Source organism: Eublepharis macularius, chromosome 1, assembly GCF_028583425.1.
Source record: "Eublepharis macularius isolate TG4126 chromosome 1, MPM_Emac_v1.0, whole genome shotgun sequence".
NCBI classification, from domain to species: Eukaryota; Metazoa; Chordata; class Lepidosauria; order Squamata; family Eublepharidae; genus Eublepharis; species Eublepharis macularius.
The window spans coordinates 199073768-199091957 of record NC_072790.1 but is presented as its reverse complement, the minus strand read 5'-3'; the positions used below and the strand labels follow the sequence as shown (position 1 = coordinate 199091957).

At 41.7% G+C, this 18190-nt stretch overlaps 1 protein-coding gene and 1 non-coding gene across 2 annotated transcripts in view; one reads left to right on the top strand and one right to left on the bottom strand.

Annotated features, from left to right (window-relative positions):
• Positions 1–2812: 2812 nt before the first annotated feature.
• Positions 2813–2884, bottom strand: TRNAC-GCA (transfer RNA cysteine (anticodon GCA)). Its single transcript has one exon. It is a non-coding gene; the product is annotated as a tRNA-Cys (tRNA).
• Positions 2885–5475: 2591 nt separating this feature from the next.
• Positions 5476–18190, top strand: part of LRPPRC (leucine rich pentatricopeptide repeat containing) — a 144355-nt gene continuing 131640 nt past the window's right edge. Inside the window, exon 1 of the mRNA XM_054983556.1 lies at positions 5476–5664. Coding sequence (XP_054839531.1) covers positions 5525–5664 — 140 coding nt within the window. The 5' untranslated portion in view covers positions 5476–5524. The remainder of the gene's footprint in view (positions 5665–18190) is intronic.

Here is an 18190-nt window from a genome sequence, read left to right as displayed (position 1 = left end):
AAAGGACAGAGGTGATCCGTGAGGGAAGGTCAATCAAGACCCTGGGGAAACAGAAATCTTATTGGGGGGAGAAATGTTCTTAGAAAGGATGGAATGAAAAGACAAAAATCTTTGAGAGGAAAGAAAGTTCTTGGGGGAGACAGAAAGAGTCCTGGGTGAGAGCTGCAGCTCCAGATTCCATCTCCCCAATGGGGTGGCCAAGAGAGAAGCCTTCCACCAGCGGAATCCATCTCTGCAACAGGTTGGGTGATTCCTGAGAGGACTCGTGAGGAGTGGGTTAAATAGGGGATGGAGTATGGGGGGTAATGTGGGAGGCTGCATCAGCAAGCAGTTGGGATGTTGAGGCCATGGATGGTCTAGTGGCAAGGAATTCCCAAACGGAGGGGTTCAGATCCTCCTGGAACAAACCCAGCTAGCAGGGTTTGCAGCCAGGGGGCAGTAGGTACTGGTGGACTAGGGGACGGGAGGACCCATGGGGAAGGAGGTTAAAATTCCCCTTGTGGGAGGTGGTGGATTTTCACGTGGCAAGGATAGGGGGTGGTCCAGAGCCCTGATCCACCCAGACACCTTCCCATTTAGGACAGGTGCTCTAAATAATAATGATACTCATAATAAGTATGATATATAAAAGTATTCTGTGAGTATCATGGCATTATACCTTGCTGAAGTCCCTCTCCTCCCCAAACCCCACCCTCTCCTTCCCCCAAATCTCCAGGAATTTCCCAACCTGGAGCTGGCAAACCTATGGGAGAGGTGCTCAAAATAATAATAAAAGACTCCGCCTCAAAAATCATAGCGGATCATTGCACTTAGTCAGAAATGCACTCTGATGAACCGCTGGTTCATGAATCACGAACTGTCCTGGTTCATGAACTTTAGTTCATATTTTGGTTCGTGCCCATCTCTTTTTATGACCTATGACTCTCCCCTGCCCCCAAGCAGTCCAAACTGGAGAGCCTTGTCTGGGCTGATCCAGAGCTGGGATGCAGAGGCTGGCACCGGCAGGGCAAACTGACATGTGGTGATAGCATCAACATTATGATGTTATAATGTCATTAAGCTTTCTTCAAAAAAAGTGTATCTTGGGAAAAGAGGAGGACAAGGAGAATGAGGAGGGGGAAAGTGTTGGAATATAAAAGGTCTGACATTCAGTTATCCAGGTCTGACATTCTGTGAGTATCATGGCATTATACCTTGCTGAAGTCCCTCTCCTCCCCAAACCCCACCCTCTCCTTCCCCCAAAGGTCTGACATTCAGTTATCCAGTGTTTACCCAGTGTTCTATTGTTTGTATTGACCTGCAAGAGAAACCTGGCAGAGAGCCAATAGTCTTATCTATTTGAAAGCCCGGAAAACTGAGAAACTACTATGGGTCAATAGGTCAGGTAATTTCCTCTCTGAGGTCAAGAAGGAGGAGGAAGAATCTCCATTATCCATACTGTTTAAGTTTGTACTCCATAGTGTCAAGATGTAGGGGAGAGATTGCTTTATTTTGTAGGAACCCCATGTAACTTTTTCCTTTAGAGTACTTTTCTTAAAGGGCAAACTTTAGATTCTCTGTTGACTCACGGTCCATTGCAACTCCGAAATTAAACTATTTTTAACCATTTTCCCAACAAAAAGGGGGAAGGACTGGCTGAGAAGAGGATGGAGAGACCAATCTGCAAGAAGTAGTTTGCAAGGGGTGGGGAGGAAGAGGGCAGAACAGAAGACGAAAAATTGGAAAGGAAAATTCTGCATGATTGAAAAAGTCAACTCAAAACAGCAATGAGAAAAACATTGGGGTTCATATACTAAGAGATGACTACTTAAAATATGGTTTCAATGCAGGAATAGATTGAGCCTACCAATCTTGCCACTGATGCTATTGTGATGCCACCACTAGAAATAGAATTGATCAGTTTAGCTATGTATTTATGACAGATAAGCAAGGCAATGCGAAAACTTGGCAAGAAATTCAAGCTCAAGGGAAAAACATTCCATGGTTGATGCATCATCAAATAGTATCTAAGCTCAAAGAACAAACTCTCAAAGAAGTGGCAGATTAAGAGAAAAAACAGAATTCAAATTACTAATAAGTGGTGACTTGAAGCATTTATTAGGAAGAATTTATAAAATTCTACTGCAACACCACACAGAAATGGAACAAGTTAAAAACTGTATGTTAAAATGGATGGAAATTTTTGGAGAAACCATCTCAATGGGAAGATCTATGGACCAAAGATATTAAATTTAGAGATTTCCAATTGTTAAGAGAGAACTGGTACAAAATGTTCTTTAGATTGTATATTGCACCTAAAGATATTGCAAGAATTAGTAAGGATTAAAGTGGACAGTGTTGGAAATGTCAATGTGCGGATGCAACATTTTATCACATGTGGAGGACATAGTTTGAATCCAGGCATCCCCAATACATCAGCTACTGAACAGAAACAATGCAAGTAAGTCATAAGTTAGCCCCTAGCTGAATGTACAGTATCAACTTAATCTACTGCTGTAACCTCTTCCTGACAGTGTAGTAATACCTGTTTAAAAATCTATCACCTGATCTAGCTAACTCCTCTGTCTTCACTCATTCTCTTCTCAGCTCAGCTATTATTTTCCAAATGTCACAATCCTTCATGGAAGTAGAATTGTATCAGCTGAGGGACAAATGTGTATTATTTATAATAATTATGTCACTAGCAGTGCTAAAATTTGGCACTGTACAAATTAATACCTCTAAAGCCCTGCTTGTAGTCTTATAGTCTAGTAAGATTTTAAAAAGGGAAGAAAATAAGGCTCAAAAGGAGTAAAAACATTTTTTTAAAAAGAGGGGGCACCTGGATTTGAACCAGGGACCTCTTGATCTGCAGTCAAATGCTCTACCACTGAGCTATACCCCCAGCTGGAAAGCTGGTTCTCTAATATTACCTTTCAATCTTACAAACACTGCCAGCTATTTCCCTTTCATATACTTCCAGAAGCAGGTTTGTTAACTGCTGTGCTCATTGTGTTTCTTGCCACTCACAGAACACATAATTACATTTCATCAAATCATATTTTTGAAATGCTTAAGAGTTTATATGACTTTGTTCCAAATGTCCTCTGCTTGAGGGTCGGGGGGAGGAAACCCAAATAAATTAATACAAATTATTTTGTACATACTTATAATTATTGCAAAAGGCATCCAGTCAAGGCAGCTGATGTCAAAACAAGCTCTCATTCTCCAAACATTATGTAGCCACCCATCTGCCAGTTTCCTTCCTTAGGATGTCCCTTATTATTATTTACCCATTTTTATGCTAGTACTCTTAGATATTTCAAAGTGCTAAAAAGGAGTGAATTATAAAAACCCATTAATGATTTAATCCATAGATTTAAACCATAACAAGAAAGCAAAAAAGGTATTAAAAGCCAAAGATGATAAAATCAGTTGTATAGGTCACAACCTTAGTTTCGAAATGCCACCTAAAATAAATGAGGTTTTACCTGTTTTCCGAAGTGAGCATTCATGAAAGCCAAGCAAATTGCTTGAGGGAAGGAATTCCAGAATTCTGGGGCAGCTGCTAAGGAGGCCTTGCACCAAGCAGAAGCCAATCTTGCCTCCACACAAGTTGTGTCCTGAAGAAGGGTGTGTCATGCTGATCCCAAAATGCAGAGCAATTTCTGTTTTACTCTACTAGCCACTTTAGTGGCCCTTATGAGGGCAGAAAGGTGGGATATGATTTTTTAAAAAAATAATAAATAAATAAATGAGATTGTGAAAAAGAATTTTTTGGTTTATTTTGTTTGCTATACCACAGCCATAGGCCTCTGAGATTACTGGCCGTTTGCATACAAAACACAGATGATCCACTAGCATCAGAATTGTATTGAGCACTAAGCTTTGGCACATCTTCCCTTCTTCCACATTTTTCCAGTTGCTATGTTGGTCAATTTTTTTTTACAAAGCAGCTGACCCCCCCCCTTTCTTTCTTTTTTGTTGTGCATGTGCTATATCAATATGACTTACTGTTAAAAGAGGTGCTAGGCACAGGGCTTTTTTCTGGGAAAAGAGGTGGTGGAACTCAGTGGGCTACCAGCACAGGGGGCAACTCTTGGTGGGAGGTGGAGCCCCTGGTACCACATGTGCATGTGCAAAGTGCCTGCATGCTCCCAGGACCAATGATGTCACTTTGGGTCAGCTGGAACAAGGGGTGAGTTTTTAAAAGTTTAAATCACCCTGGCGAAAATGGTCACATGGCTGGTGGCCTCGCCCCCTGATCTCCAGACAGAGGAGACTTGATTGCCCTCCATGCCGCTCCTCCATTTTCAAGAGGTTCCGGAACTCCGTTCCACTGCGTTCCAGCTGAAAATAAGCCCTGGCTAGGCATATGCATGTGTGAGAATTGCCATTTTGTCCCCATGGAGAAATGCCCTCCACTCTAAGGTTCACCCCCGAATGTGGACATTTGGAGCTGCCAACTGATTTTTAAACGTTTTCCTGGCAGCAAACAGATAGTGGCTGGACAATTGTTGTAAATCTAGTCTGATATTTGGCAAGACTACGATGGAATAGTCTGAATGCTTTGAACGGTTTATTGGAACAGTTACAAACATAAATTGCTATATACTCCCAACAGTTTATTTTCACTGAAGAATTCATATTCTAAGATGAGATCTGCTGTACGCCAGACTAGCAAAAGAGCTTCCATGCTTGTAAAAACACATGCTAGTTCAATGAATTATGCATGTTAATTCACGGGCCACTACTGAGAGGAGAATGGGTAAGAGTCCCTTTGGGATATTCACTATACCTCGGTCTAACGTACCTCACAGCGTGTGGCTCACAGGCCTGTTCTAAGAACAACAACAGAAAAGCCTGGTGGAGTCACTCCGCAGGAATCCGCACGGCCGGGTAACGGCGGCAGCCGCCGGCAGCCAATAGGCGCCGTGGATTCGAATCTCAGCCTAACAGGAGAAAACTTTCCTTGCGCTGAGTCGATTCAGGCACATCAAGCAATGAGAGAACCGAGATCGCAGGCTCCTATGGGAGAAGGCGAGCCAGCCTCACGTGACACAAGACCGATGGGCCCATCAAAAGCTTCCCTGAAGTGAAGCTTTACTTTTTAGCGCTGAGGCGCCGTTGGAACTTTCTTAGCTTCCTCCCATTGTTATAGCTAAACGCTCTACTTATGTAATCGTCCCTGTTCCGCTTTAGCGGTGGCACCTTTGTTACGAAAATAACAATGCAATTAAACTTATGGTTATTTTGTAGTGGCCCAAGGCTGTTTCTACCCTACAAATCCGGCTATACCATTTTGACTGAAACAAGGGGAGGAGAGTTGTCGGGATCTTTCACGATCTTATAGCGAAGGGGGATGGGATGACTTCACCTCTTCACCTTTTCTTTTGACGTTGCGCAACTTCCTCCCCGAAAAAGGAAGCTCTGCCCCCCCCATCCCCGGGCTTCTGGGAAAGTCCCTCCCCTTTCGCTCGCCGTGGTCGCGTCCGATCCTGTCACGTGCTCCTCCTTGGCCGGTGTGCGGTGCGCCTGAGGCAGCATGGCTGGGCTGCTGCGGTCGGCCTGGCGGCATCGCTGTTACCTTTGGTCCTTCGGGGTGGGGCGCGGCATTGCCGCCACCGCCTCTTCCTCGGCGCCGCTCCGCTCCGCGTGGGCCGTTGTCTCCCGCCGCGGCAGCAGGTGAGTGTTCCCGGCCTGGTGCCGGGAGTCACGCCGGTGGCTGGCGAAGGGACGGCCGCAGAGGTTCGGCCGGTCCTCTGGAGAACGAAGGTCACGTCCTTCTTCCTTTTCACAGCGGCGATCTTCTGATGCTGAAAGCAGCAGGCAGTTTAGGCTGCGACCTTCTAACGCTTTTCTGGGAGTAAGGCATTTGCTTGTGAGGAAACTCACTGAAGGCATTTGCTTGTGAGGAAACCGAGCTGCTCTTCAAGGATCAGTTTGTATATACAGCAGGATCCGGGAATAAGACTACTGTCGTCTCGGGTTGCAAAGGGGGCGGTTAATTAATTGGGTGCTACTTGGTATCATCAAGGTATCCTTGCGTGTAGAAAAGTAGCAAGTTAAGGGAACGTTCGTTATCCTGGAGGGATGTCAATTTTTTATTTATTTAATTTAATTAATTAATAATAATTTATTTAATTAATATGTCTCACTGAAACTCAAGGCAGATTAGGCCATGTGAATCACTACAGTCAGTTTCAAGGACGTTTCAATATACAAAGTAATAGGGGCTATAAGTGCAAATTTGCAAAGATTTAAAACCAGCAGAAATCCAAAATAGAGCTGAAGAAATACTGAAACAGAGCATAAGCAGTTCTTAAACGGATACATTAAACAACATAGAACTACCCGGTAGAATCATATCAGCGACAACAGATTTATTTATTTTATTTGTCATTTATAGTCCGCCTTTCTCGCTGAGACACAAGGAGGGTTACACAGTATGAGATTACTACAGTCAGTAATAAGTACATTTCAGTACAGTATCGAGTATTTCCATAAACAATGCCATAGTATTAGCAAGAATCCAATACAGAGTAGAAAAAATACTGAAGCAGAACATAATCAATTCTAGGATTTAATTAGACAACATGGAGCACTGGTGGTACATAGGAGTACATAGCACACAGTGGCACATTTTCATTTTGTCTTTGGTCAAAGGAATTTAGGATGATGTGTATCAAGTTCCCCTCTATCATATTAAATCTTACAACAGTCCAATGAGGTAGGTTAAGCTATGAATTGACTGACTCAAGTTCATCTAACAAGGTTTAGGACCAAGGTGAGATTGTGAACCAAGCCTCTCTGATCAAAGTCCAGTACTCCAGCACACCACATTAATGCTGACAAACTAGGTTTCATTTCAGGTGTTAAAGAATTTTTTTAATGTGAGATTCTTAAACCTTACAGATGCCTGCTCCTCTCTCATTCACCTACAGCTTAAGAAAAATTGCACTTAACAGTCCTGACTTTATACCCTGTCCTGTAAGTCTTATGTCCGTTGCTGTGTCTCAGCCTAACCGCCATTTTGATTGCCATGGAGGAACAGCATGGTGAAAAAGTAAACATTAACTCCTGCATTCTCATTGGTGATTATGGAAAGTGCCATCAAATCATAGCTGACTTATGGTGACCCCTGCTGGAGTTTTTGTGGCGAGAGACTAACAGGTGGTTTGACATATTCTGCCTTTGCAACCCTAGTCTTCATTGGAGGTCTCCCATCCAATTACTGTCAAAGGCTGACCTTGCTTAGCTTATGAGATGGGCTTGCCTGGGCTATCCAGGTCAGGGTGCATTCTATCTAGAGAATAAGAAATGGTTTGTTGTATCAGGCTAATGCAGGGGCCCCCAGCCTTTCTTATCTTGTAGGTACCTGTGGAATTCTGACACACCAAGCACAAAATAGCTGCTAAAAAGGTGGAGCCAACTGCAAAATATCAGGGAGTGAGGTTATGTATAACTCTAATAGTAACTCTTTAAGTGGAAGCTTTGTTTAATTGGATGCTTTTAAAAATTAACATTTTGCTTTAACATATTTTCTTACATACCTTCACTCACACAGTGACTATCCTTGTGTTGTGGAGGCAGCTGCTGTCGAAGCAACCTCTTTAAAAATCTGTGCAGCCAATCAGATCTCCACTGGGCAATCAGAAGTCTTGCTGGGTGCAAGACCCATCTGGCCTGACCCACTTTCTAAAAAAAACTTGGCAAATTCCAGGAAAGATGTCTGTGCACACCTTGGCATACTTGGGCACCACATTGGGGGGCCCTGGACTAATTATGTACTTTAATATTGTGTTTCTAATTTAATATTGTGTTTCTTGTAATGGTCAGCGAGGTGCCTCAGAAAGGCAGCGATCAGGCTCTCACTATGGGTAGTCTGTATATGTGTCAGTTGGACATGTGTCTTGTGTAAATGAGCCTGGTTTTCATATTGGACTCAATCTCACAAAATAGCAAAGTGTCGGAGTGAGCAGAAGCTGCTGATTTAGGTTTTATCACTCAGCTAGCCAGAAAAATACCCCCAAACCTTCATGGACTGTAAATTAAGCCCTGTAATTTAAAGATCTACAACAAAGCAACAGAACTCATGAGGAAACTTGCAGTGAAATGCAGGCTGGCATATATTAGAATAAGCAGAGGTGGTTTTATTGAATTAGATATCAAATCACGATTATAATACAAAATATGGATCAGTAGCCAAAGCCAGATTGCCTACATGGTAGATATTTCTGTGTGTTCATGCATACTTGTGTAGCTCAGAGATCTGAGAAAACAGATAGAAAGAAGGAAGCAGGGAAAGCAAAGGGCTATTTCACCTATCCTTTTATGATTCTGCAAGAGAAAGCTAACTTGGTATTTTTCAAGCATCTGGGCAGTAGATAGCTCTCAAACCTTCAAATCTACTGGAACTATTTCATTTAGAAAACAACTTCTAGATAAGGGTGAATCAGATCCTTTTTAAGATGGCAGGACCGGTGTGATAATTACATACCAAAGAGGTGTACATTGAAGCCAAGAGAACTATGAAGGAATGGTCATGGCAACCAAGGTTGCAGAGGTCAAAGCCTCCCTATGTTGTTTCTCCCCAGTATTCATAACCATGGAATCCTTCAGTGTTGCTCTCTGATGACAGATTACTTGTACATTGTAACAAAATTAAGTTGTTAATGGAGCCCTTGATCACCATCAGCTGATTTGTGTGAAATCGTTCCATTTCATTTTTAATTAATTGGAAAAGCATTTCATTTTGAGGGTTGTTTTTTTTTTTTCAAATATATCCTGCAGGTTTCTCTGGTAATGCCACAATAAATCGATCACTCTTTTAAGGAGCCATGACTTGATGAATGAACACAAGACATTGCATGCAGAAGGTCCCATATTCAATTTATAGCATATCTAGTTAAAGGATCTTTGTTAAGAGATGCTGGATCGCATTGGTAAATCCTGGATTGGATCTAGGAAGCTGTATTCTGATGTGCCAGATTATTTGGTTTCTTTCCCTGCTGTCCTGTCCCCCACCAGTCTCATGCTGCTCTTCTGCCGCAGCACACAGAGCTTGCCTCTACCTTGTGCCAATGCCCTCTAGCTTGCTGTTGCTCTGGATCTGTTGCCTGTTTTTCATCTCACATAGAGAAGCAGGCAACTGCAGCAGAGGCAAAGCACCAACAAGTGAGAGGGCAGTGGTTTGAAGTAGAGGCAAGCTCCTTGCTATGACAGGAGAGTGGCACAAGGCCAGCGGGGGTCAGGAGGCAGAGCAGATTCTCATCTCGCACCTCTGCCTCTGCCTGAGCTCCAAAAGAGCCCTTCCAGCTACTGCCAGGCCTTTTAACTCCTTGCCTCCTGCAAGCCCCCGTGCTTCAGTTTGGAAAGGGTTCTCTGGTTTGCCCTTGAAGATTCTCTGGTTTGACATTGGTTCCCTAGCTGCCATTTAGTTCTCTTGAGCTTTGCCAGTTCAGCTTGTGTTGGGAGTGGGACTAGCATTGGGACTGGCTTTTCCAGGGGTTGTCTTTATTTAAGGTTTCTCTGTGCTTGGAAAGCCTTGGAAATGTTTTCCCCATAGGAAACAATGGAGATTGGCCTTGTTCAGGGGCCTGTAGAAACTTCCTGAAATTTTGGAGGGGGGGGGTCTTTAATGGCCATTCAGGAGTAAGTTTCTTGCAAATTTGGTGAAGTTTACTTGGAACCCCCATCCCCTTGCAGATATTTTTCCCATAGGGTGTAATTGATGGATAAATCTGGCTATCTCTAATCTTGCAGAATTGGATTAGAGAATCTTACTCAGATTTCAGGAATACCGATTATTGGGGGTATCCTTGAAACCAGGATCTGGATTAACCAAGTTTTTTTGGTGGGGGGTGCACACCCCTAATATTCCATGTTGGCTCTCCAAGTACAGGTTCATTAACATGTCATTTCTGAAGAGTCCCTAGCTGTCATGATCCCCTCTGACTGGCATCCTGACCAGACCAGTCACTTGGACCTGGAGGCTTAGAAGAAAAGCCTGAGCACCAGCAGGGTCAGGACGAGCCTGATGCTGTGGAAGTGCCTACTGACCAGAGATCACTGTGCCAGCCGCTGCAAGCAAGGCCTTGGCCAACCATGTCCCAGCAGCACCTCAGACTACCCCACTAGAAACGCCAAGTGAGCTGTTGCCACCTGCAGGCATGTCTGTGCTGTCTGCCTCAAAGATCACCACTGGGTCCCACCAGGCAGGCCACAAACTAGGACCCATAGCCCCTCCAGATTAGTTCCTGTGCCAAGGGAACAGTGGCAGCAGAGGGCCCAGGTAGAAGTAGCATAGATAAAGTGAAGTGCAAGGATGGTGGCATGCCATCTCCCTGTAGACTCAGGTCAGGACTCTGACGGGGATACTTCCTTGTGGGACCATGGCCAGAGCCGAGCCCGGACACTTGCTGGCAGATGCAGCTGATCCAGATCAGCTGAGGCTTGGCAGAGCTTCAGGGCTAGGTAAACTGATTCACTTCTCTCAGGCCCCATGTTCCAAGCTCCAAGCCTCTGAGGCCAGTCAACTGACTCCCAAGGAGACCACCCAACCAGGTGCAGGACACTAGCATGGAACTTACACCTTTCACTGCTGCAGCATGGACTTTACATTTTTATTGGGCAATCCACCCTGACTCCAAAGTCTCTCTCTTGTTCAGCCACAGACAATTCTGGTGGCTAGGATTGGTTTGCACCCAGCATTCAGTGATTCTTACTTGTTTATACCGAGTCTCACTTGCCATGCTGTTGTCTACTTACCCAGTTTGAAGGGATTCTCTTGGAGTTCTTTACAGTTTGCTTGGGTTTTCACTGTCCTGAATAATTATAATTGTTTAGAATTTGTGTCACTTTTATACCTCTTTTATACCTCTTTTTTGCCAGTGCACTGAAGGCAATTTATAGTTTAAATTGCTGCAAAAAATTTTTTTGTTATATTATTATACTTATTACTGAATATAAATCTAGCCTGTAGTGTTAAAATTGTAAAGGGATAGTGAAAGCAAATAAATTAGTTTGTATGGGAAAACAAAAGACCTTGGGTGTCAAAATATGCCCTACATCAGCGGAAAATGAAAGGCATTGCAAGCTTGTTAGATGTTCAAATCTATTACTCAAATTCATATATTTAAGGTGCTAAAAGTGCTCAGTGCGAATAAGTCCATCATATGAATTGTTCCATCATACAAATTGTCATATAACAAATATCAGCGATGGTATGAAATCACAAATTTCCTTTAGACATCAGCGGTGGTATACAAGACACAACGTTTCTACAAGTAATGTGCCTACGGGGTTCGCCGGCATGCAAACAGTCCAGTCCCATTTCGCCCCAAAGGCTTCTTCGTAGGCAAGATATCAGTCAATCTCATTCCACCATTGCAATTCCTTCCAGTCAATCTAGTGTTGCACATTACTCAAGAGGCAGCACACATTACTCAAGAGAAGACTTCTATAACCTGGATGCTACATTCTTGTGGAAATTCTGATTTTATATTGGACTATTAGGGCTTCCAAGCATCTTACGTATTGTTTACAAGTACTGCTTGTAGAAATTTTGTGTCTTGTATACCACCGTTGATGTCTAAAGGAAATTTGTGATTTCATACCATCGCTGATATTTGTTATATGACAATTTGTATGATGGAACAATTCATTCACACTGAGCAGTTTTAGCACCTTAAATATATGAATTTGGGATAATCGTTGATTGCATTTTCCTAAGGGCTGTTTGTATTTTCTGCTCGTTTGGTGCCCTTGGGTCAGCTCTTTTGTTACCTCCAAATCTGTTACTCAGCATGTAAGCAAGCAAATTTAGCAATACGGTACAGACCAAATTAAGTTTTTGAAATAGATACAAGAAGAGCTGGGATCAAAGAGACGGGAGGAAAAATGAATGGATGCTGTCCATCACCATTTCAGTACTTCCCACTAGGAATCATTGCTGAAGGAATACAAAATAGAAATTTATTAAGTAGGCATAATACAGAATTTGAATTGGTAATAGGTAATAGTATTTATTGTTAATAATAATGTATGTAGAGGGTGTATAGGAGAATTATATAGACTCTTAAATAATTTACAGAATAAGGGGCAGGATAAGATTAGGTGGAGAAAAGATACAAGAGAGCCTATTCTGCCTGGTGATTAATGTGCATATGAAGGAGAGTTTTCCAAATTCTATTGGATATTTACCAGTTCATCGATTAGCTGGAGCAAAATACTGGTGATGTTAAGCTTTAAAAGCAGATATTAATGCACAGTATTTTGAGACTGTCCAGTAATTATTCTCTTTGGGGATTAGGTCTTAGCTTTGATGATTGTCTATGTAATGTTAAGAGACCTGAAAGTAGTATATCTTAAAAACTGTGTGGGAGCAGACAGTACAGAACTAGTCACTATATTAGTAGTAGCTGTAAGAATGTGTATAACTGCAGAATGGAAGTTGGAAACCTCATCTTTGATGATAGAATGGTATAGTCAGATCTGGAATATTGCATTGTTAACAACTTGCAATAACAACTTGTTATAAGAGAAAGAACAATCAAAATAATACATTTGTTAAAAAACCTGGGTGCTATTCATTGCACATTAGAATATGAAGCTTCTGGATAACGGACAGCCTTATATAATTTTCTTTGGTATAATTAAATTATATAAAATAACATTGGTAGCACAAAAACAAGGATACAGTATGCAAGTGCAGTCTGTCCTCTTGGTATAGTCAAGACAAAGTTTCTTCCTACTCTATCCACAAAGGTGCTCAAGCCATTTACTTTTCCATCTGTAATGCAGTTGTGTGGAGTTTGCAGTCATGAAGTCAGGACTGTGACTGTGGTATTATTTCATGTGCCCTTGGTTTTGAAGTCTTCCAATTAATAGACGGAATTATTGCCTAAAAGTGCAAGGTTCTGCTGGCTGGCATAGTTCTGCTCACTATCGGCAGCAAGCTCTATTTTCATTTCGTTATGTGATTGTGCTGGACAAGAAGTTACCCTCAAAGTTAGTGTGATGGAGTTTAATGGATGCTTGTGTCCTATAGTAACTCATTTTGAAGGGTTTTATCCACATAGCTGAGGTTGTGATGGTAACCGAATAAGGGCATTGCTCCTCACAGCCTTCTATTTTGTGTTATGATATCTGATAGCTAACAGACTATTTTATTTGTTTTTCACTGAATTAGTTTAAAATAATAAAATAGTATTTAAAACAATTATTTTACTGCTTGGTTTCTAACCCTTTTAGTATTGATTACCATAATATTTTTAGATTTCATTTCAGTGCCTTTGTAAAATGGAAGCTGCCATAATTGCCATATGATCCAAAGTCCACAGGCGACCAGGAATTTTTAGGGGGCTTAAGTTGTGTTTCTAGTAATGATTAAGATGTTCTAAACATTTCTATGTTTTTGAAATCTTTCTGAAGTGACGTTTAAGAGACTGGCAGCCCATTATAGTAGGGCTTGGAACGGTGTGATTCTGCGGAGGATGGTAATATGGATCTTAATGCTAGATATTTGTGTATTATTAAAATGTTTATGTTGTGTTTTTGGATTTTTGTTCCCATACTGGGGTTTTGCAGTTAGTTAAAATATGCAACACCACCAGTTAAAATCTAAATAAAAACAAGGGGTATGCACAAATCAAAAGCATCAGCAGAAAACAGGATAATAAAAGCACTACCTTTATTTGGTGTTGGGATGACAGTAGAGAAAAAAATCAAAGTGAACTTCCCTTGGGAGGAAGTTCCATAGTCTCAGCACCGTGTTGAGTGCCCTGTCTTCCCCCCAGGTAACCATAATCCCTAAGTTCCAGGAGCGGGGGAGGGGGGCATTTAAGGGCTTCTGAGGGAAATTTTACTGTGCATATAGGTTTCTATGTTGTTAGGAGATATTTTGATATGTTGCGTATCACATAATTAGAATGCAATATTATAGTTCCTTAAATTTGTTTGCAAAAGGTGCTGTTGTAAGGATCCATTTTGATAACAAAGTCTCCTAGATTAAGCACTTGGAACAGTTGTCTACCTCCTTGGGTTCCCCTCCCCCCCCGAGCTTATTGTCATCCATTTTTAACTGTCTTCATGTATTTGTTACTTGTAACATCAACTAAGTAAAAGGCAATTGTGGATTTGGTTCATGTTTCTTCCCAGGGTGCTATCTACAGTTCTTGCAGGGCATTCAGAACATTTGGTGGCAAATGAGGAAGCACTGAAGATTTTAAATAGTCTCTCCTCCCCACTTGCTATAGCTTCTGACAGCCAGTAGAGGAAAGTTGTTTTATATGGCTCCCACCCACTCTGCTCTGAGGGTAAAATTGCAGATCCTAAATGTTTAGGAGGATGGAAACATGGCTCTAGTACAGACGAGTAAATAATAATAAACAGTCCTGGTACTCTGAAGTAAACGTGGCAGGTAGAGCAGGGGTCCCTAGCATGATGCCCACGGGCACCATGGTGCCTGCCAGCACCTTTTCTGGTGTCCACCAGCTGTTTTCAGAAAGTGGGATGGGCCAAGCAGTCTTTTACCCAGCAAGGCTTGAGATTTGAGGAGCTCTGCTGATTTTTAAAAACATTGCTTTGGCAGCAGCTGCCAACACAGCACAGGAGATCTTCACTACGTGATAGAAAGTAAGCTGCAGTGACCATTTTGTGGCTGGTCTGTTTGCTGTGGCAGCTATTTTGTGGCTGGGCCCACCCACAGTGTCAGAATTTTGGAGGTGCCTGCAAGCTCACAAAGATGGGGGGATCCCTATGGTAGAGACATGTATGCCCCCTGGAGTGCTTTGGAGGGAGGGCAGAATAAAACAAAGTAAGTAAATGTCCAGCAAGTGATATCAGACCTTGACTTATATGGTGCTATGTTTGGTTTTGTTCTTTTAGTAAGCCTAATATAACAAACCCTGTTTTAATCTAGTTTACCAGTGATCTCTGGGTATGTCATTTTGAAGAGTGTAGGTTCTGTATGAAGGACTTACAAGACCATCTTGTATTTTGTGTTTTTGAAAGCAAAATAGAGAAAACCACTGGCAGACATTGTTCAAAAGATTTTCCATTTCTACTTGGCATTGGTTTAATGTTCCTGCTGCTCAGTGGTCTGGGTCCAAGAAGGGATTTCCATGGTTGGAAGGAGTGTTACTTTTGCAAATTCCCCTGTCTTGGGGCAGACCTCCAACAACTCCTCTCCAATAATGTCCCCCGAGAGCAGCATCATTGGAGGTATTTTGGGCTATAGCAGGAGTACGTAGGTGAGAAAGTCACTCTACTGATGAAAATCCTTTCCTAGCAGTAATTTCCAGTGGATCCAAGCTACTTGGTGTATGTTTATACCCATTTGTCTGTTATTTTTTGTCTGCAAATTTATTAATTTGTAAATAATTTTTTAATTTGTAAATAATCCAAAATAAATAACTATGAACCAGGGTGGATTTGATTTAAATAAAGATTTCTCTTCATAAAAGTTCTTTCTAGCTGGTTGTTGTAACCTTAATATATAATCACAACTCAGAGATAGATGCAGTTTTCATTTTTAGAAAATACAGGATATATTTAATATAGTCATTTATTTTGAAACTTTCATGTTAATTTTACAGCTACGTAAGTAATGAATGATTGTTTGATTCTTTGTCAAAGGTAGTTGGAGCTTTACTTCCTGCTCCACTTTGAGGAGATGAGTTTTGCTTCCTTGAGCTGTGTTTCGGTGGCTGATTAGGATGCTGCTGTTACTGCCCCATGCTCCTTCGTCCTGGAAAGCTAATGGGGTTGCCACCAGTGATGCCACCCCCACTAGACAGCTGATCTGGGGCTGAAGACTTCCTTGCTGCTCCCTCTCCCCACTGCCTCTCAGCTGATCCATGTATTTACAGGATCCTGGATCCATTCTGGTCCAGTGAGTGATATAGAGAATCCAGGTGAAAAGCTCCTTTATTATATGAAAGCAACCAGTCACTAGTCCTACCTTCATAATGGTCCTGCCTACTTTCCCAGAAGCTATGGTGAGTACCACAGTGGGTATCACTGACCTAAACAATCTTTACAGAAGCTTCTGGGACAGCATGATACAGAGTTCCTAATAATGAATGAATTATTGAAACTCATTTCCAACAATTTAAAAAATATTATTTATTAATTTATCTCCTTTATAGTCTGCCATTCTCACTGAGATGCAAAGTAGTTAAAGAGGGAATCAAAGTGTCTTTCTGAAACATTTTCTTACAGTACAGTCCTAACTGCCTGTGCTAAAAAAAGCCCTCCTGAATAATTAAGTTTTGCATCATTTTTGGAAAGCCAGGAACTTTCCTGATTTCTTCAGGCAGGCCATTCTGAAAGGTGGGGGCCACAACAGAGAATGCATATATATGGGTGTTTGTTGGTTTTGCCCAAATGGCACCGGTAGGAGGTCCAGGTCTGATGACCAAAGTTGTCATGGCAAAATTTAGGGCAGTCCTGCAAATGTGAGAGGCCAAGGCCATGAAGGGTTTGTATGTGATAGTCAATACCTTGAATTCAGTCCAATAACTGATGAACAGCCAATGAAGTGACTGCAGATTAGGAGTAGCATGTATGCTGTGACAATAACTAAACTTGGTGCACCAGCTGGAGGGGAGAGCTACGTAGAGTTCATTACAGCAGTTTAGTCTCGTTATTACTGTAGCCTGGATCCAGCTGGCCAGATCAGCTGGATCCAAGTAGGATGCCATCTTGCAGGCTAAGACTGAGGTGGGAGAAACCATTGTTTGCTGCTGCATTAACTCATTCATCCAACAGAAGTACTGGATCCGGTATAACACCTAGGCTCCAAGTCAGTAAGGGTCAACTAAAACCCATCAGAATTGGGAAGCGCAGTGCCCTTCAAGACCTTTTCCTTTTCAACCAGTATCACTTCCATCTTGTCTGGGTTTATTTTCAGTTTGTTCTCTTCTCCGTATTGTAAATTTATAATCCCTATTCCATGATGAGATATCTTTGAGCTATAATTTGTCTTAATTAAAAACTGTATTTTTTCAAAAAGCATTTTCTCAAAAAAAGGTTTATATTATTTTTTTAATTTTAAAAAATCATTGATTTTTATCCACTTTCATATGAATGATATTTGTTGAGATCCAGTAATTCCTAGTTCTGTAGCTATGATATTTTACTACTGATTAAGGACTGAGCTAGGGTTCTTGTTTCCAGTGTTAGGATTTGAACCTGGATCTCTGGAGACTCAGATTTTAACCACTGTACCACCCTTGCAACTTTTTAGGTTTGGAACTAACACCAAGAGAATTGACATGTCAGACTCATCTCTTGCCAAGTGAGATGATTCAAGATAGTGGGAGCTGGGTGTGATATGGCCAAGGGAAAGCAAGTCTAGCAGAGAAGAGTAGCAAATACAGTTCCCTTCCTATTTTCCTAGAGCTATTACAATTTATGCAGGATGAGATGATAGGTGGAGTTGGTAGGATTTCGGACTGTACCACTTCAGGCTGTAGAGTTGTGTGGTGAGAATGTTGTTCTGTTTAATGTTCTGCCTCATAAAAGATCCGTGCATGTAGTAAACTAGCTTATCATGGGAAGAGATTGAGCAGAACAACTGCCTCTCACCTATTTCTCCAATCACCAGAAAAGGCAGTAGCATAATAGTTGGTCTAAAGACCTTAGATTGACCTTTCAAGGAAATAAAAATAAAATGCTGGATTGTGTTGGGGTAAGCAGAAAATTCTGTCTGCTGCACTCTTGTGAATCCTTGAAATCTTGGTGGCTACTTCTGAGCTATGAGACGTTCCTTAATAATTAGCAAATATCCAAAAAATACTGAATCATCTGATAGGACAATTGAGCAGCCTTTCTGAGTTAATTAGAAGGGATAGGATCATCTAGCATTAGCATAGCCCCAAGAATGCGTCCTTATGAGATAATTCTTACCATGCTATTAGTTATCGCACAATTGGCCTACCAGTTTAGACCCCCCAAAATTAACTTTAAAACATGCAAATTAGAGATAAGTTTAATCCCCCTACTGCTCTCTGCCACCATGTAGCTGTATATAGACTATGCTCACACTTCTGGGAACATCAGGATATCTAGTATCTATATCTGATTCTTAATTTGGCTCTGTAGATCCTTAAATCTGGAGATTGGAGCCATGAACAAACACAAGAGATCTTCCTACAAACCTGAAAAATGCCACAGATTTGCAGAATAATGTGAAATTTTAAAAAGG